This window comes from Urocitellus parryii, chromosome 8 (assembly GCF_045843805.1).
Source record: "Urocitellus parryii isolate mUroPar1 chromosome 8, mUroPar1.hap1, whole genome shotgun sequence".
Classification (NCBI taxonomy): Eukaryota; Metazoa; Chordata; class Mammalia; order Rodentia; family Sciuridae; genus Urocitellus; species Urocitellus parryii.
In genome coordinates this window covers 91,402,823-91,424,098 of record NC_135538.1, presented here as the reverse complement: position 1 = coordinate 91,424,098, position 21,276 = coordinate 91,402,823, and the positions used below count along the sequence as shown (strand labels likewise).

The following is a 21,276-nucleotide window of genomic DNA, read 5'->3' as shown; positions in this document are numbered from 1 at the left end:
TAGAATTGTTCTTTTCAGGTCCTTTTGTTACAGGATAAATAAAATCTGATTAAAACAATGATGGTATTAACCAGTGGGACCTTTTAGAGATTATTAGGGAAGGAATGGGATTAGTGCCTTTATAAAAGAGGTCTGAGAGATTCCTCATCCTTTCTACCACATCAATACTTAGTGCAAAATGTATTGATGAACCAGGAAACTGGCCCTCACCAGCCACCAAATCATCCAGTGTCTTGACCCTGATTTTCCATTCTCTAGAATGGTAAGAAGTAAATTTCTATTGTTTACAAACTGCTCATGTATTTTATTTTGTTACAGCACCCAGATTGACTAAAACTATAAAACTTTAATTTCAAAATAATAAAAGCAGAGAAAAGACCCTTAAAATTTTCCTGAAAATTTAAGAAAAATTAAAAGATATCACATTTGTATAAATAGATGGATAGACGCTACACTAACTATACATACATATGTAACAAAAATGTCACTTCCCTTACATTGTTTAAAGAAATTAGTATATAATATGTTTCTACATTTTATTCCAGAAAAGTGGAATAAAACAAAAAAAGGAGAAATGATACATCTAGAAATCACTTGGTCAAATAAAAGAGAATATTAAAGTGAAGTCTCATCACTAATAGTCATATGATGTATCTGATGAAAGGTTAGAAAAAGAAAGGTACATTGAAACTATGCAAAGAGCAACTTAGGAAGTGATTTATGGAAATGGAGTGGTGAGAGGGTACAAAAAGGAAAGGTAACAACTGTATGGTAATACTGGGTTGCACAAAAATCAGTATGCATAGTTTATATTTTTATAATTTGTCTATTGCTTTTCAAAAGACTGACAGGATTTGAAAGGATCAGGCTGGACAGACAGTTAATATAAGGCAGGTACATCTTCATCTATTATAACATGGAGTCAACGATAATTTTGGCAATAAATATATAAAAAATATTCATAGGCATTTATCATTTAGAAGTGTGAAGGTGGAAATATAGAAGAAATTTCTGAAGATTTAAAAATATTTACCTTTGAGATAAAGTAGGACTTGGAGAGGAGTTTTTCCTTTCCTATGTAAACTTCAAATGAAATTTTAAATAACTTAAAAAAAAATTCCAGTGTAAAAACTCAATAAAAACAATAGTTAAAAAAATCCAAAAAACACAAATACATCCTACACATGAGCAGAAGAAGGACAAGAAAGGATCCAGGTGTTAATGAGCAATAATACACTCAAAGGATCTCAGAAACTTTGCTGCCTGGTGGAAACCCTTAGTGATGATGGGAGCACACTGTGAACTACACAGGTTCGTAAATAAAATTGCAAGTAAATTTATTCCAAAGAAGACATAGGTCTTAGGTCTCCTGCTACAAAAGTGTAAGTTCCAAGAGGTCACTCTGCTTCCTGTATTTTCAATTTTGTTTTTCTTGATGATGCTAAGACAATAAGTAACTTATTTAAAATGCATGTATAGATGTTTCCAATTGTGTAGCATTACTGGCCATTTTTATTAAAATTAAACATCATCACAGTTTACTTTCTCTCTTGCTAGACACAGGATTACTCTTGGCAATATCATTAAGCATCCTCTGCGTATGTCACATTGCTCTCTGATGTTTTATATATGAGTCTGAGGCCAGTTCTAAGAACGCAATATCATATCCAAATCCATTATTGGAAAATGTTCCAGTTTATTGGGAAGAGTTCATAGGTTCCATTATTTTGAGTTGCAAAATGTGCTACTTTCTATTGGGCCCATTTTGAAAGTATGTTTACTCATTAGTAAAAATTACGAGTGATTTTTCAGTTTTCTTCAAATCATAAGGCATAAAGCTAGATGGTTTTTTTAAATTGTACTTTCATGTCTCACAAGGAAATGCCCTCTAGTAAGCCTCAGGCAAATGGTAAGCTGTTGACAGTTCCTTTGGAAAAACTTCATTTGATTATATTAGTATTTTTCCTTGTCCTAAATATTAAAATGAAGTAAGCTGAAGTTTCGAAGCTTCATAGAAATGATCACAGAGATTTTTTTTTTCTTTTCTTTTCAAAATGTTAGACTAAAATTGAGCTTAAAGTTAAAAGGCTACTTTCAACAAAGCTGCTCATATGCTAATCCAAAAGAAGTTGATCTCCCCTTGGAAAGAATCCTAGAAAACTGAATTGGAGGCAGATTTTTTTGGCCACCTTCGCACATGAGTTTCTTCAGAGTAGTGGCAGAAATCAATGGTTTCCTTAAATAAAACACTCCAGGGACTGAGGAAATCAGGGCCTGGCTCTGTTCCTAGAATTTGTGTTTTTGCTTGTATGATCATTCCTTAGTAAGTACTTTCAAAGTCAAATTCCTTATTCTACATTCATAATCAAAAGAAATAAGAACCCAAACTTGGATATAAAATTTGTTGCTTAAAGTAATTCTCACCTTAGTGTTACCAAATCTACATTCTCTGGACTCTGATCTATGGCAAAATTACTGAAAGCAGCAATAAAACACTCAAATTCTGGGCTTGTTACAATTATTTCATATTTTAGCACATGTGAATTAATTTCAGCATAAACCTTGTAAACCATTATAACTTTTCCCCATTTCTTCAGGTTTCTTTTTGTCTCCAAATAATTAATTCATTTATACAAACATATATTATTAATTCATTCATTCAAATAAGTTCTATAGATATTTAATTTGCATCACTTACCATACCTTAACACTAAGGAATTGAGGCCTATTAATTTGTAGAATGTCAATTCTTTTGAGGCATTAATGGTATATCTTGGTAAAATTATTTAAACCCTGTCAAGACACATGAATAAAATTTCAGTACCTTACTCTGAAAAAAATGGTGGCTATGGTATAAAAGATAATGATAGTTAACAAAACAAAACAAAACAAAAAGCTGTTAATATTGATGATAACATAACAATAATAAGTGATTTATAAGTGATTACTAAATGGGTTTTACCTATTTTATCTTTCCTAACCCTCAATATACCCAGAAAGACTTAGAAGATGATTTGACCAAATTGTGCAATAAGTGATGATGATAGTATCAGAACTCTGTGGGTTCGACTCAAGAACTCATGCCTTTTAAGACCATGTTGTGTGGAGTTGGAATAATAGTCATGACTTACTGCTGTCTCATTACTTCATGTTCCTAGACATAGTGGAATCACAATTAGTAGCCTGACCCATTACTGTGAAAGTAGCACATGAGTATTTATAATTTTGAAATCAAATCATAAACATATTTGCAAAGATTTATTGAGTACTTTCTAAAGCAAGGCACATGCTTGTATGATATGCATAATGACCTTCTGAAATGAGTACAATTATAATGTGCATTTAACAAATGAGTGGCGTTAGGTCCTATGTTGCTCAGTAATAAGCACAGTGTTGCACAATCAGTGACAGTGTTAGGATTTGCTCCATATTTCCAGAAATCTGTTTTAATTGGCAGACTATACTTCTGTAGTACCAGAAAAGTGAAAATATCCATGTTTATCAAAATAGTCCATTAAAATATATTTTGTTATTGAATTAAATTACATTGAAAATTGCAAGTTTTCACACAATTAAATCCTATGATGGTCACTAAGAATAATCCTTTCAAGGATTTAGTTGCTTCTTAATTATTATTTGTGAAAAAGATGAAAAATTATTCTAGTTTTTCAAGTCTCACAAAATATGCATATTCTTTCTTTTTAACTAGTTTGATGCCATTCAAATTAAACAACTTATAATAAATCTGTTTTTCAAAATGTTTTACTATGGTTATTTGAATTGTGGAGTGGTGACTTAAGAACGCTTCCAGGGGAAGAAAGGAGCCACAGGGTAGTTATAGTAGCCCCCAATACAACTCTTCCTACTGTGTTCTGTGCAGGTCTCTACCAGAACCCCTCCTTCAATTATTTTATACTGTAGCTATATACCTAAGATCCTCCTTGCAAAAATTCTCTGTAAAATTGTAGTCTGTTCAGTTCCTCACAACTGAGTGCACAGTGAGCACATATTAAAGCTTTAAGAAGCTTCAGAGTAAGTTTTTTGGAAACAAAAAAAATTAATATCCACCTTGATGCTATGTCTTTCTTAAATGGCAGAAAGCACTGAGATTTTTTTTTTTTCTGAAATTGAGTCTAAAGGCATCCCATATTCTGCCCTGTGTGTTATCTAACAAAGAAAACAGTTCTCTCACCAGAACCCAGTGGGACTGGATGACATCAGTAACTACATGACTACTTGTACCACCTGTGCCTTGGCACTCTGTTGGAATTACAAGGGCAGAGGGAGAGATCCCCATTGACTGGAATTGCTTTTTTGCTATATCATCAGAATGGAGAATAAAATGGAAATTAAGTGAATTTGTAGAAAATAAAATTATATATCTTGCATACCTGAGATACTGGTAGATATCTACATGCTACAATTGCAAAAGAAACCCAAGGTTGGAGAAATTCCTGTATGATGCAACAGACTGAATAGGAAAAATAAAAGAAAAACAGAATGGTCCAGTCTGTGACCAAAATTTAAAACTTTCCTATTTGCTAAAAAATCTCATCTTGATTTCCGGTTGCTAAAAATCTCATCCCGATTAGCTCTGCACAACTCTTTTTCTCTTCAGTGGCTATGGTTAAGGGAGTGGGTAGTTAGTGAGGTTATTATTTCTCATTAGTATAATTCTTTTAAAGATCCAAATAGAAATATGTAGGTGGTACTTTTGCCTTATCTTATCAAGAAAATTTTTTAAAAAAATAAGAACATTCTCTGGTTAGGGCATGTTAACAAGTAAAATTTTATCTTTGATTCAGGAAGCATTTAAAGATAAGCCACTTTCTAAATCCAAAACATAATGAATGTTATTTCCTCCTTCAAAAATTCAAAATAGAAAAACGGTATGCTCCTTTTCTCTTTTCCAAAATCAGAATAAAAAATAATTACCCATTATTCGAAATAATTTTGAAACTGTTGATTACTTTTGAAATAGTTCATAAAGTGTGTGAGTGTGTGCATGCTCACGCAAGCATTTGCTCATGCACGTGCATATCAGTGGTTCTCAGTGAGGGTATGTACTTTTGCTCTTGTGAATCCTGGCAACTTTTGATAGTATTTAAGATAAGAGCAATTTTGGGGGAGAAGCAAAAGCCAGGGATACAACTAAATATTCTACAATACACAGGAGAGCACCTCACAACAAAGAATTATCCATCTTGAGAAGCAGAGGCAGTTCCAGGGCAGCCTCAGCAACTTAGTGTGACCTTCAGCAACTTAGCAAGATTCCATCTCAAAAATCAAAAAGGACTTGGGAAGTAGCTCCTGATAATGTGTCCCTGGGTTCTATCCCCAGTACATTGACAATAATTATTCATCCTCAAATATTAAATAGTGTTGAGATAAATAGATGGAGAATTTTTTTCTAATAAAGAGCTTAAACAGGGTGTTGATAGACTCCATGGTACCTAAAACATATTACTTGAAACAAGGGAAGTATCCCTTGTTTTGGGCACAGATATCTTAATTTGTTTAGGTAAATACATGTGGTACATTTGCGCAATGCTAACAGGCCTTTAGACAATTAAATAGCTTATCTATCTATGCTCTGTTTTTGAATAAAGAAATAAGGGCAATGGTAAATGGATCATACTGATGTTCATCTGCTAAGGATTTTTAGACTGCATGGCATTAGTGTACTTGGTTAACTGGCAGGGTTGGGACTCTCAAAGATAAAATACTGGACTTCCTGTTGTGAAGGTTCAATTTAATAATTAAGAACAGAAATATTTTCTTTGAGTTATCTTTGATTTCTGATTTGTTTTTATTTTTAAATACCAGAGTCTCAGAAGAAATCTTCATGTGATGATTATCATCATATTGTTGCAGTGGATCCATATTAATAAATTTGTTCTTAATTGTTCTAACAATGACAGAGCAAGAGGTTAATTACTCTGAACATAATATCTACATTCACCTTGTGTTACCATTGGTTTAATATTCCTGTCACCTCACAAGCATATCTGAGAGTACCAATTACTTTCTTTCATAGTGTAGATTAGAAAAGTAACAGGCATAACATACATTTAATTTTACATTTTGTTAGACTATATATCATTTTACAATTGTCTTTTAAAATGTAATATGTGGCTACTAGAACTATAAAAATTGCAATGTGCTTTCTTTTCTATTTTTAAAGATAATTTTGTTTTGGGAATATCAAATGCCTATTTTGTAAAGGTTGTACTCATTTATGCACTCATTAAATTAATCAATCATTCAGTAAACATTTATTCATTGTTTTGCAAAGCAAATTGTTAGGTCATGAGAACACAAAAATTAACAAGCAAAGTTTTTGCTCTCAAAATGCTTAGCTTTTAATTTTAGAATATTTTCTCTTTGGATTAATAATTATTGATATAAAGACTGATTAGAAGGAAGTAAATTAAAATGTATAATCACTTTTATTTTAAGTCAGATGTCACATAAATATCAATTTAAAACCATCATATCCAAAATATTAAGCAATCTCATTCTCCAGTTATAAATTAAATTCCTATTTCAAATTCAGGCAGCCAAACATTTTAAGTATAAATTTATTATATATATTTAAATGGATACAGCATTTCTAATTAGTCTCAAGTACTCACAGAAATGTAGGACACAGAATTTTCTAGCATAACTGAGTTTTTGAGCCTCTTGAGGTGGCATGGTAATCCCAACAGAGGAATGAATGGGCTGTCTTTAATAGATACATTAATAAGCCAAATTCTCTGGACTGCCAGTGAGATCACCAATGACCAGCTTTGTAAAGTTTTAAATAGAACGTATTTCTTAATTTAATTTCAAATATATGCATGTATATTAACATAATCACTTCTAATTATTTTAAATGTACTAATTTTATGGAAGAAAATATTTACTTTTATACTTGTACTTTCATTGTCAAATTTTAAAAATGATATTCTAAACATTTTTCAACCAATAGAATAAAATTAAGTTTCCATTTTAGTGAAGGAGTTCTTCAATAATTCATATATGTTTCAACTGCAAAATATTATGAGATAAAGTTTGACTCAATTTAAATGTTTCATCTCTTTGAAATAACTCCACAATAGTGATAACACAGTTGATAAATCAGCTGTGTTTCCATATTTTTGGCAGTTTACAACCTCAATCAAATATGCTTATGATACAAGAACATCCAGTAAAATTCATAGGCATCTGTTAAGAAGGTTTTAAAAAGGAGATATTTAAAGATATTTGGGGGGGTGGAAGAGGACTCCTTTAAACTATTGAGAGTATTATTGTCAATATTAACTACCTATAACATATTGGGTTTATAATGTATCAGATTGTTACTCTTATTAGTGTGAATATAAAACAATGACATATAAATCTGGAGAAAAAAAATTTGAGAGAGAGAGAGAGAGAGAGAGAGATATTTAATATTTATTTTTCAGTTTTCAATGGACACAACATCTTTATTTTATTTTTATGTGGTGCTGAGGATCGAACCCAGCGTCACACACATGCCAGGCGAGCGCATTACCACTTGAGCTACATCTCCAGCCCTGGAGAAAAATTATTTGAGACTGAATCTAATTAGTTAGAAAGCCGAGAGACTATACCAAAATGGGCCTTTGGTTTCTATGGCATCTCCAAACAGCTTCTGCTTTATTTTTCTGTAAACCCTCTTATTGCTATGACCATAGACATGGCTCATTCTGATTTCTTTCCTTCCTTTATAATTTTCTCTGTTCATCAACATCCAGCTACCTTTGCTATCTGGAATCAAATTTCCTTCTTACCTCTAATTCATTATTTAATATTTATTTATCAATCAGCTACTTACCTTCCAATTACATACTAGGTGCTGGTGAAGTGTTCAGCACGGGACAAAACAGACAAGTCCCTGACCCAAGAGTTTAGTGTCTCCTTAGGAACACAGAAACCAATGAGGAAAATCAGGAAATACAATGCTAAGTGGGAACAATGTGAGAAACCATCTGAGAGGAAACCATCTGTTCTCTGCACAGAACAGTCTAGGAGAGATACCTGAGATGACTTTTAATCCAAAACTTTAATAATGAGAAAGAAGCCATGTGGTTCCAATGTGAGGACAGAAGAGGAAAGAATGACAAGAAAAGACAGTGTTCCAGCTAGAAGGAATAGTAAGATTAAAGACCTGTTGTGGGAAAAAAAATCTAGATGGTTTCAGAAGTGACAGAATGTCAAAGTCAATGGAGCATAAGAGGCAAAGAAGTCATGGAGGAAAATAAGTAAAAGTCCAATTATGCAGGATCCAGTGATCAGAGAGTCTGGATTTTATTCTCACAGAACAGGAAAACCACTCAAACCTTCAAACAGAGTTGTAACTTGATGCAATGTACTTTAAACAAATACCCTGGCACAGAAGCAAGCAAAACAAAACTGCAGAAGTCCAGCTGAAAAGTGATGAAATTCAGACTACAATAGTTTCAGAGGGGAGAGACCTACCCAGTGTATAAGTAGTAGTACTATTTACTAAGATGGGAAAAATCCTAGGCATTGTGTGGAGGTGTGTGTGTGTGTGTGTAATGGAGAAGTGATGGTGCTGTTAAGGGTAGAATGTCAGGAATTTCATTCTGGATAGGTTAAGTTGAGGATATGAATGAAAATAGAAAAGAAGTTAGGTTATTGTTTGTATATATGTATCTGGAATTCAGAAGGAAAGTAAGCTGGAATGAGTCTACTAAGAGAAAGAAAAAACAGCCACAGACACAGAAACGATTCAAAATTAGATTTTTTTCCTTCCACAGTCTCATTGGTGCATTATTGTATATAATGATGGGATTTGTCATTACATATTTGTACACACACAATATATAAGTTGGCCAATAATACTTCCTTCTGCCCTCCCCTTAAAAATTATTCTTTCTAAAGCAGACATAAAAAATTGATTCTAAGCAGATTATGAACTCTCTCAGTATTCCTCCCTCAAGAAAAGGAGGAGGAGGAGAGAAGGTAGTAGTAGTGGAGGAAGGAGGAATGTTCTCACTAAAATGCTTAGCACAATTAAGTCAGAAAACAATTTACTGGCTTTGTCAATATGAAAGTCATGTAGTGTGACCATTGTTTTGCTTTGCACAGAACAAGACTTGTTTGTGTTGTCAGAGTAAAAACTGACAATAGCCCTTTTTTGTTTAAAAACAAACAAAATAAAGCCCAAAACAGCTATCATCTAAAGGATAAAACTCCCTACTCATGGCTGGCATTAACAAAATCTGTGTTGGTTTTGGGAACATGGGAGCCAAATTGAATTAGTTTGAAGATTAAATAGCAGGCAACAAAATCAAAATCCCATGTGTAATAAATTTCTAAGATATGTGGCTCTGAATAGGAATGGGATAAAAGTAATATAGGAGCTCAGAGTGATGTGTTGCTGTCGGGGAATTTTAAAGACTGCCTTACTCTTTAGGAAATGGTCCAGCAGTGAGAAAAAGATGGATAATGTAAGCAAAAGGGTGCTATTGAAAGAGAGGTGTCCTTGAGAATGTGGAAAGTGATGGAGTCCAGGATTACAAGTGGAGGGCGGGCCTTGGATGAAGTAAGTCTACCAAGTAGTAAAAGAGTAACTATTTCCCTGAACCCTGCCCTTTAGACTTAGGGCATTCTATCCTAAACTTTCCCTACTTCCCCAGTAAGCAATTTATCATGTCATGCCTATCCATAGTTCTCAAATGGAGGTTTCCAGCTATCCTTAACTATTCTGACTTTCTTAGAATTTGTTACTTTGTTTCTGACAACTTAAGAACTACTATGCCTAATCTGTTATAATGTATTCAATTATATAAGATGATCATTTTTTTTCCACAATATGATCATATTATTTCAAGCACGATTTTTGAAACTCTTGCAAAAGTTTAAGCTTCTTGTAGAAATACCAGATCATATCTTACCTTAAATTTGGGCAAATTTATTAACACTGTGTTCTTTCATAGTAGCATGATAGTTATTAATGATTTTTTCTCTTAAAAACAAGTAAAATGACAGGGTTATCTAGGAATGCACATTTCATTGGTTCCTAGAAATTTTTTTCCAATGAATCTGTGGATGTAGCCTTGACTTATTCTTTTTTAATGACATGTGGTGATCAATGAGGCTTTAACAATTAAAGCGACCTGAAAGGTCATAGAAGAGAGTAAGGCAAAGCAACAGATAGCCAAATATTATAGAGAATGCCAGGTACAGAAAAGATTTGTGTACTTTAATGATGTATACACATGCTTTTCTGTGTGGCTTTGGTAAATGAACCATGGAGACCCTTTGGGAGGTGTGCCATGCTTCCCAATTAGAATGCTTTGTAACTGAACTTGAAGCTTGCCACTTGTATTATCCTCTCATTAGAAGGAAAAAAAAGGCCATTCTAGAAAATGATATTTGGCTTTTTTGAGGTCTGATGTGAACAGAAATATGGTATATAATTTTGCAATGTAATGTACAACTAAAGGATATAGACTTGACTTCTAATTCTGAAGTCATTCCAATGAACATAGAATAACAAGTTGCATGGAAGCAATTGTTAAGTCACGCTTCAGAATTCCTTTCCAGAAAATCACTCTCCATTACTAAAGGCAACTTTAGAAATAAGACTAAATGAAATAGGTTAGGTCTTTTTCAACTTATGAAATGAATCTGACAATATTTATGGGATAAATTGAATTGTGTTAATTTTCTGGAAAAATGATTGCTGATTAAAATGTTCTCAAAATTGAATTCTCCTCCCTCCACACAATTGACTCCCAACATTTGATTAATTTATTTGGCTGACACTAATTCAGTAAGTTAATTGTACTGTGGTGGTCTTCATCAACAGGTAAGAACTATTTAAAAAATTTAAATTCAAGGTATATATTTTTTCAAAATGCACTCAATAAGATCATAGCCTTTCAACTTTAGGAAAATTAAAATCTATCACTCAACAATTGCTTTTAATATTCCAAATTTCTCTTGATGAAATAATCCTAATATTTATTAATTTTTATATTCATACTGAAATAACCAACAGAAAGGTTTTCCAGAAATATGACCAGTCTAAACTTATTTTCTCATTTTGTCAAGTTTTTGTATAGTCTCTGTTTTCTTTTAAAACCGATATTGAAATTATATTTATATTCCCTAAAGACCTAATAAGAGCATGTTACAGGGACACTGCTACATCGATGTTCATAGCAGCACAATTCACGATAGCAAGATTGTGGAACCAACCTAGATGCCCTTCAATAGATGAATGGATAAAAAAATGTGGCATTTATACACAATGGAGTATTACTCTGCATTAAGAAACGACAAAATCATAGAATTTGGAGGGAAATGGATGGCATTAGAGCAGATTATGCTAAGTGAAGCTAGCCAATCCTTAAAAAACAAATGCCAAATGACTTCATTGATATAAGGGGAGTAACTAAGGACAGGGTAGGGACGAAGAGCTAGAGAAGAAGATTAACATTAAACAGGGATGAGAGGTGGGAGGGAAAGGGAGAGAGAAGGGAAATTGCATGAAAATGGAAGTTGATCCTCAGGGTTATACAAAATTACATATAAGAGAAAAGGAGGGGTAAGAGAAGAATAATACAAGTGGAAGAAATGATTTACAGTAGAGGGGGTAGAGAGAGAAGAGGGGAGCTGAGGGGAGGGGAGGGGAGGGGAGGGGAGGGGGGATAGTAGAGAATAGGATAGACAGCAGAATACATCAGACACTAGAATGGCAATATGTAAATTAATGGAAGTGTAACTGATGTGATACAGCAATCTGTATACGGGGCAAAAATGGGAGTTCATAACCCACTTGAATCAAACTGTGAAATATGATATATTAAGAACTGTGTAATGTTTTGAACTATCAACAATAAAAATTAAAAAAAAAAGAAATTATATTTATAATGCGCTAGCCTTTGTTTCTATGTGTTTGTCCAGCCTCCAGAGACACCTGTTGGATGGCTCAGCCATTATCATGATTTATCAATCACTTCTATCTTACTAAATACATGATGTTGGAAAAAAGAATACAACTCTATAATTTTGTTTACTTCTTACCTATATATCATCTCATTTAAAAAAGGTGCTTAAAATGTATTTGGAAATTATCTTTCCTGATAGAATATGAATCAGACTTCTGCCTTTTATCCTCTTTTATTTTTATATCCTAGATATGTGGTAAAATACCTGGCTATTCACAGCTGAAAGTAGCTGTATTACTGATAGCACCTCAGTAAATGCTCGTAGACACTAATTGCTACTTCTGATGAGCAATGCATCTGCTCCTTCTACTGAGACATGATGAAAATCATTCCTAAAGCTCTTGGTAAACTGTAGGCTGAATATCAACTACATAGTTTAAGCTTTAATTTCTAATCAATGATAATCAATCCCTTGGTTCAGGGGAAAAAACAAAACTTTGATGTTAGTACAACAAATAGAACTCTGAGTCCCTCTATAGTACGAATGATAGCAATAACTTTTTTTGAGATTTATTTTATTCCTTTTGTATTGGGTTAAATAGTTTCAAACTTTCAAGTAAAATGATGGCAAGTGTTCCACTTTTTAATGTGTGAATATTCTAACATTTGTTTTAAAATAAGTTTTAAAAAGTAGTAACCAATTTATTAGGGCATTTGAATAGATAGAATTATAATAAAACAATTTTCCTTTGGGTAAGTGACCCTATGATGATTACACTTTAAATTCTCTTTTCCAAAATTAAATGACAAAGTTTCAGTCTTTCAACCACATTTTGTGTTGAACAAAAGTATAATGGAGAAAAAAAGAAAATGAAAGTAGATTTATGTTAGAGGGACATTTTTCTGGGTGAATAAATACCATTTTAGAATCACAATCAATTGTTTTTTCTTTATTTTGTTCAAGTTGAAATAAAATCGTTATTTCATTGGCATGTTTTTCTTGACACTACTGACAGTGGTTAATGAAAAGATTAATGAAATAATGTACACACTTCATTAGAGAAAGAAAAATCTTTACTTTTGGAAAGTGGTTTAAGTGGCTTATTACTTTTTCTTTCCACTTCAATGATTTTCCTGCACTCGGAGCCAAAGTACTCCTGCTTTGGTTACCACATGTTTAGTCCATAGTATTATTATAAATAACTGTGGAAGACAGACTTCTTTTGGAAAAGAAGTTGCACAACTTTGATACTTATGATGATAGTTCTGATTATCTTAATTCCAATTTTCACCTACAATAAGTGATTTCTTTCAAATTGCTGTTTTTTGAATGCACAATTTGCTGCATTTTAGATAACATTGTCTACCAAACACAGTAGAAACTTAAATTTTATGGTGTAAAGATGAAATAATTTGTCATTTTCAGGCAGAGTGTCCCAAAATTGATGAAAATGTTGGGTAGTTTAAATAATAGAAATATAAGAAAATAATGCAATTGTTTATAATATGTAATTTGATATTGTGTACATTTTTGAACAAGATATACTTATTTAATAAATAAATAGCATAATATTAACTTATGTTAATAAGTGCAGTACTGATTATTATATTTTGTTTTAATCCTAAAAGTATAGTTATTTATTTCTCTTTTAGAAATATTTCTTAACATATCTATCCTGCATTGTTTTAACTGATGTTTTTCCTCCTGAATGCAAAGCTAGAAAAATTTTCTAGGTGCTCTTCCCATTCAGGGTGTCCACATGACTAAATTCTAGAGAACACAGTGCAAAAGAAAGTGGGATGTGTTATTTCTAGCTCACCTATTCTCCACCATGCTGATTTAAGGAGACTTGAGTTCTCAGTAGAAACACATTCAACTAACGTAATTTAAACATGTTTGAATGAATGAGCTTTTTGCAAAGAGGGGGTTGGAGATTGGAGAATCCATATTTAATGGATGTCAACAGAGTTACTTTGATACCACCTTTACATGTAAAGACTAGCAGGAAGTAAGGAGTGATCAGAACGTAAAGGAGAGTGCCAGGAAAGGAGTCCAGCCAGCCTGTTGGGCACACTCAGGTCAAGAGAATAGAAGTCCTGCCCTCACTCTCCTTCTCCTCTCATTTCCTGTCACTGCTTCCCATTGTCAGAACCTGCAGAAAGCTCAAGGTCAAGGGGACACCGTACTAGTTTGGTGATGCTCTCTTACAAAGTACCACAAACTGAGTGGCTAAAGCAAATGCAATTTATTGTCTCACTGTTCTGTTGGTTATAAGTTCAAGATTAAGGTGTTGTCAGGTTTGAATTCTGCTGAAGACTGTGAGAATAGAATCTGTTCCAGGACTCTGTCCTTCACTTCACATTGTCTTCCTTCTCTGAAAATTTTGTCTGAGTATTGCAATTCCCCTTTTCAAAAATATCCTAATCATATTATAGTAACGGCATTCTGATGACCTCCGTGTAGTTCTATTATCTCTTTAATGATCCTATCTTCAAGTAAGGTCGTATTTTGAGGTACTAGGGGGTTATGATTTTAATATATTAATTTTGTGGGATCACAATTTAACCCACAATGGAGCCCACTGATATAATCAACATAAGTCAGTTTCAAAAAACCAGAGCCAAGAAGAAGAGATTGTACAGTGGATCTGGAGAGCCCCAGAAATGTTGTGTACTGTAGACTACTGTACCCTAGTTTAAGAAGTAAACACTTCTTTGTTCATATTATTTGCTTCTTATACAGATGTCTATTGCTTGTAATGCTATTCCCAGGTCTCACTGTGGAGTTTTATGATCTACCTGACTACCACTGCACTTTTATACTTTATTCTCACTCTTTCCTACATAAATAATCTTAAAGTAATTCCCTTTTCTTCCTTTTTGATACCATTACATATTAAGGAAAATGTTTCTCCTGTCATCATCTAATAGACAAAGTGAAAGGGATTCAGGCTTTGTATTCAGTTCTTATTGGAGAAAATATTTGTTGATGTGGGGATTTCATGATACATGTCAAACTTCCTACAGATTGTTCATTGTTCACAAAAACACTATGCTCTTTTTTCCCCCAAAATTGTGTGTAATTTATTACATGTTCACAAGGCTGTACATAAAGGGTAGCTTATAAATGATTCTCTCAAGGATAACTGAGGATGTCCTCTCTGAGTCTAGCTTGACTCTGTACAGTTCATAAATAAGAAACTGCCCACCTATCCCAACAATAGAGCAAAACTAATAATTTTACTATGAGAAAGTTCTACTAGAATTCCTGCAGTTTACTTACAAATCAGGATGTTGACTGTAAGTTTAAGTATAAGACACAAATGAAGGATGTGTTTTTTATTCAAGGTACTAGTTTTAAATGATAGCATTTAAGAAAAGAAAAACAAAAACAAACGAAACCCTCTGAATCCCTCAAAGTCCCATAGCAGAAGAGGTCAGAAAAACTAAACTTAATTCTATTTTTGAGTCTTAAATTTTCCCTTCCTTCAAGGACAAGGTACATGGATGTAGTGACTTTAAATGAAGAAATTTTTCCAACATGTCCATTATTAAATGCAAGTTCAGTTTTTATAACATAATTATGTATAAATGAATAATTACATGTTATAGTACAATCAATGCCATACTGTATATATTAAATAGTATATATTAACAATATAACTATTATACAATGTATTTAAAATTTTATAAATATACCAACAGACCTGGATAAACTACAGCATCACATTTTCATATTCGTGTTTGATGGAAAATTCAAATTCTCAAACTCTCTTAGTAACTTGGGCTTAAATATATGGGTGGTGTTCAAAATTGGAGTGACAGATACATACCCATTTATGTTTTATTTAATTATTTTTCAGCACTGGAGATTGTACTTGGAGTCTGTATGTGCTAGGCAAGCACTCAACCACTGAACTACACCCTTAGTCAACTTTACATTTTATTTTGAGGCAGGGTGAAGCTAAATTGTTGAAGGTCTCTATGAGTTGCTAAAGCTGACTTTAAATCCTCATTCTTCAACCTCCCGAGTTTTGGGGATTACAGGCGTGCACCTCAGTGCTGGGCTCTGCTTTACTTCTGGAATGTACCATAAGCTATTGCTCCGTAGTCTAACACCACTGCTTTTCCCATTGTCATTTTTCCTTTCATTAAAATATAGCTATAGCTAATTTCTCACTAAAGTGGTATGAGTATATATACTTTTAATATCTTCATTATACAACTGTATATTTCACCTGATTTTAAATACTTCAGATTTTCCTTCCTGAGTTTTCTATTTTAAGTAATCATATATATATATATATATATTTAAAGGACCATGTAACTCTGTAGAACAGCTTGTCTTCTTCCTAGTTCTAAAAAAATAATAAGCTCACTAGTTTTTCATGGAGTATGTTTGTTTTGTGCTTTCTGTAAGAACTGTACATCATAGGACCTTGCTGTTCTTTTTTCCCCACAGTTAGAAGAGCATGTGAGGAAAGTCCCTTCTTTGTTCAGATATCAGGGGAATGTCATCCTTCAGCAGAAATGAGATGGAAAAGTGCAGAGTTGAGAGTGAAATGTGTGCAACTATTTATATAAGAGTCTGTTAATGGTCAAAAAATTGTGAATACAGAATTCTTGACTGTGTTTAACTTAAAATTAAAGATTTCCCCCTTTTTATCTTATAATAACATTTTTATTGGCATAGAAAATAAATTAATGGAACTCTACTCTTGCTATTTATGAAGGATAATCATAGAGAAGACTATATTTCTGTAAGTTTTTTCTGTTACAATATTTCAGACAAACCAATGGCCAGAAAAGAAATATTTCTTAATTTAGATGATTTAGATCGAATATCAAAAGAATGTCAACTATGTTTAATACAAATTAAACACAACAATGCATGTAAATGGAAAAATTATCATAGTGACATAACACATAAATAAAGGTGATCTTACTGGGCATAGTGTCACAGTCTGTTATCCCAGTGACTTGGGAGGCTGAGGCAGGAGAATCACAAATTTGAGGCCACACTTGGCAACTTAGCAAGACCCCATCTCAAGGTAAAAAAATAAAAAGGTCTGGGGTTGTAGCCTAGTGGTAAAGCACCATTGTGTTTTCCATCCCCAGCACTGAAAAAGAGGGAAATAAGTGATTTTTTGGGGGGGCTGATATATAATCTTAAAAGTGGCATTGTAATGAGAACAGTGAAAAGTAGGTATTCTTAAAATTTTTAAATGTTTTGCACTTAATGTTTCCTTTAAAGAAGACTTCAAATGATATTTGGTCATTTTAAAAATACTGACTGAACATATCATAGTGGAAACATTCATCAGGTTAGGAGGCAGGAGATCTGGATTCTAATTTTGCTCCCCACTGATGAGCAATATGATCTTGAGAAATTTGCCTACATTCGATTAGCCTCAACTTTCAAACTGCCACAAGGCTATTTTGGCTGAATTATTTCCCACTAAAATTCATATATTGAGCCAGGTGTGGTGGCTTATGCCTGAAATTCCAGCCTCTCAGGAGGCTGGAACTTGAACTTGAACTTGCCAGCCTCAATTTAGAGACACTCTGTCTCAAAAAAGTAAAAAGGACTGGGGAGTGGTAAAACTCACAATGAAAAAAAACATTAAATCTAAATTAGGTATACTTTGCTAAAAATAAAAAAGTAAAGTTAAAAACAAATATCTTGTTGCAACGGTGCTGGGAAAACTGGTTATACATAGGTAGAGGAATGAAACTAGACCCTTATTTCCCACCCTACACAAAAATCAAATCAAAATGGATCAGCAGCCTCGGAATTAGACCAGTAAGTATAAGTAGTAAAATAAAATAAAAGTAGGAATGAATAAAATATCATGTTACCGTTTTTAGATAGGTACCTGATTTATAGCTGATTTGACAAGCACTTGGAAATGGGGTTGCCTTCTGATACAGCTTTTGGAAATGTCAGAAACGTACATTCTCTAATTTTTCTGGTTTGTGATAAAATGGGTCTTTGTAAATTTATTCTGTATGTTTCTGAATATCTCAAATTTTACACTGAATACATTGCATTTTATTTATTGAAAGAAAACAACACCTTATTTCATTGCTATAACTCCTCTAAGTGGAAAATAATATGAGGCTTTCAGAGCTTCTTCGTAATATGCTTATATAAGTTTGTTGACAATATAACCCCTATAATATTCTCTACTTAGTACACTTTTTTAGGATATATAGAAAAGCTTGGTAAACATAAATTCACATATAAGCACATGTGAATACTAATCAGGATAACCTAAATTTTAAAATGACGAGGACAATAACCAAAAGAATAGTCTACTAGATTAAGTAGAAAACAAGTGTATCTTACCTGATAAACAGTTTATATCTTTGTCCATCATCCACTCTAATGGTAGTGTGAATGCTTTTCAATTTTGTTTCACCAGCACAGAAAAAGTGGTACTAGAAGAAAAAATATGTTTTTGTTAAACAGATTTTTACTATGAAATTAATATTTTATGGTTGACACAATCTTTACCAATACTTTTCGTGTTGCTTTGAGAATACAATAAGTTTGAAATTTAAGAAAAGTAACACCTCAAATATGCAAGTAAAGAGTGCTAAATTTCAAATGTAAAACTCATTGAACACAAACATTTGCCAGTCTTCTAGTATGATTCAGTCTTTTCTAGTGTTTTGGAAAACATGGTTGAAAAAGGTTTCCTGTTTTGCTAGCAGAAGCAAATGTTATTGGTAAGCACACACTAGCAGTTAAACAATGCAAAGACTAGTTAATGCAATCTAGAAGCCAATGTTAATGTCACAGGAAGAGGGATTTAAAGGTTCTAAAAGTGAACCACACTTTCCAAGCTTTCTGATGCTTGAGGGCATCTAGGACCATCTGTAGGATGACTGCTAATGGGCCAACTAAATCATGGTCTAGAGAGGGAAACCATGTCTATATTGGGTATGAATGAGCAGGTACTCCTGCTAATCCTATCGGTGGGGGGGGGGCAATGACTTATTAATTTTCGAAGCAAGCATGTGCCTGTAAGAATATTGATTATATTGGGGTTGTTTCTCCCAAAATACTTTAAAGATTTTTATTCTATCTACATGGTATCTATAACTCATATATGTGTTAAGAAACAGATGCCTAGTGTTTCATAACTCCTATGCACTGAGCTATATTTCAGGTGGTATATCTAAATCTTCACATAAGTAGTACATATATAAATACATTGATTTATATTTTGATTTTCATAATATTTATCCACTGCAAAGAATTCCTTTCCTTTATCAATTTATAAACTGTAAATTGATTTTAAGAAGTATTTAAGAAACATTAAAATCTTCAATACAGATATGCACTTTGTAGAAAAAAATTTCATACCATTTTGCTAATCATTCCTCTCAATCCATGTATAACTAAGTAAACATTGTTATTTAGTGAATTGTTACTCTGTGTCCAAGACAAAATATTTAGAACTTTTAATAACTTGGTAATAATTTATGTGCTTTTTATATTTAATACTTTGAAATTTATAAACTCAGTTAAGATAGTTATTTGAGCTAAAGTGATAATATATTAACTAAAGTATACATGTGTGGGATGATCTTAATTTGTTCAAATATACTAGAAAATTATTAGTCATTACTAAATTATTACTTTTCTGTTATATTCAAGAATGTCAAAGTTAAACATTTATTAGATACTTTACATACAATTCTATTAATATTACTTGATTTTACCTTTTATTAAAATAGCTTCAGTACTATATATATGTAAATATAAATACATACAATAACTACTGTTTTAAAATTATTACTCTATATAGTGAATTATAAAAGGAGTATGCAGGTGTCAAATTAAAAAACAAAAATTTGTGAAGGAGATATCATCTATTATCTTCAGTATTTAGAGGTGGAAACTGAGGTGAGTGACTTGACATTAGTTAATGACGTATAGTGATTTATCGCACAGCTAATAAGTGCAATTGCCGATATTTGAATGTTTACAGTGAATATACCTACTTATAGTTTTGGTATGAGTAAAATATTTTTTTAAAAAATAAGTTTGACATATTAAACTTTCCTAAAAACTTAAATTCCTTTTAATATTTTTATAAACAGCTCTGCCATTCTAGAATTTGAATAAGCCTTAAATTATGATCTCTCTAAAAGTACAGCCATAAATATGTCTTTGTGAAAACTGTAATGTAAATGCAATCCCCTTATGATTATATGTAAAAATTGGTGTGGAAATTGGAGCACAGTCTCACAAATCATCATAGAACAGAGGAATCTAAAAATCATGGTTGAATAACACTTAAATTTCCTCTAAATCATTTTATGCAAGAATAATGTGAAGTGAAAAGGATATGGATTCTTTGATTTTTATAAAAGAGTGAAATTCCTGATGAACTATCTTTAAAACAGAAGAGCATGTGTAATACAGTCACTCTCTGAGAGCTTTAGTTTGTCTGTAGGTTATTTTTAAGATGCAGGGAGAAAACAGCTAACTACTCTCACATACAGTTATTACATACTAGACACCATTCTATGTGTCTATAAGAATTTATTCTTTTTGACATTTATTTCACAATATGTATTTATTTTCTAATTTAAATATCTCAATATATATTTATTCTTCCACACATTTTACAAGTGAGTAAACTTAAGCACAAAATAAATACAGAGTCCCAAGCTCCTGAGAGCAGAGCTGGGAATCAAACCCTGAGAGCTCAGCTCTAGTCCGAGATTATGAAATCTTACTACCTTTTCTTAAAATAAAAACTGTCCAATAATTGCAGTTCAAAAAAAATAGTAGTATTATTATTACACACATGCCAGTTTATATTTTCTTTGTTGTAAAATCTAAGGAAAAGAAATTCTCCAAGTTTCTTCAACCAATAGTTTTATAGTTCCTAAATGTCCTGGTTTAACATACTACAAGTTAATTTTTTTACATTTCAAAGTGTAAATAGTGACATGCCTTCATACTCCATTATTACTTAAAACATTTTTATTCACAACTCCTACAGGTTCTGGTACTTACTCATGCTGCCTTTGATTAGAGATGTCCTCAGTGGTGAAAGCAACTAGCTGTTTCAGAATTTGGTCATGGCAGTTATATTAGCAGAAAAAAAAAATCACGCTGCGGAGAAACATTCTGACATGACCAATTCTCAATTCTCTATATTATATGAGAGTTACCATCTCTAACATTTGCTGTAGTTTTGCTTCATCTCAAAGGGCAAAGGAGATTTCTCTCTTAAATGAGAAAAGTGCTGTAGAGCAGGGACAAGATAATTTTTTTTAGAGGATCAGATTGATGCAGGGTGATTAGTTATATTATTTCATTCATTAT

The 21,276-nt window shown here is 32.5% G+C and overlaps 1 protein-coding gene across 1 annotated transcript in view; it reads right to left on the bottom strand.

The window, feature by feature from the left end:
• Positions 1-21,276, bottom strand: part of Eys (EGF-like photoreceptor maintenance factor) — a 1,574,159-nt gene that overhangs the window by 626,452 nt on the left and 926,431 nt on the right. Inside the window, 1 exon segment of the mRNA XM_077801488.1 lies at positions 18,277-18,368. Within this exon segment, the coding sequence (XP_077657614.1) occupies positions 18,277-18,368 (92 nt within the window).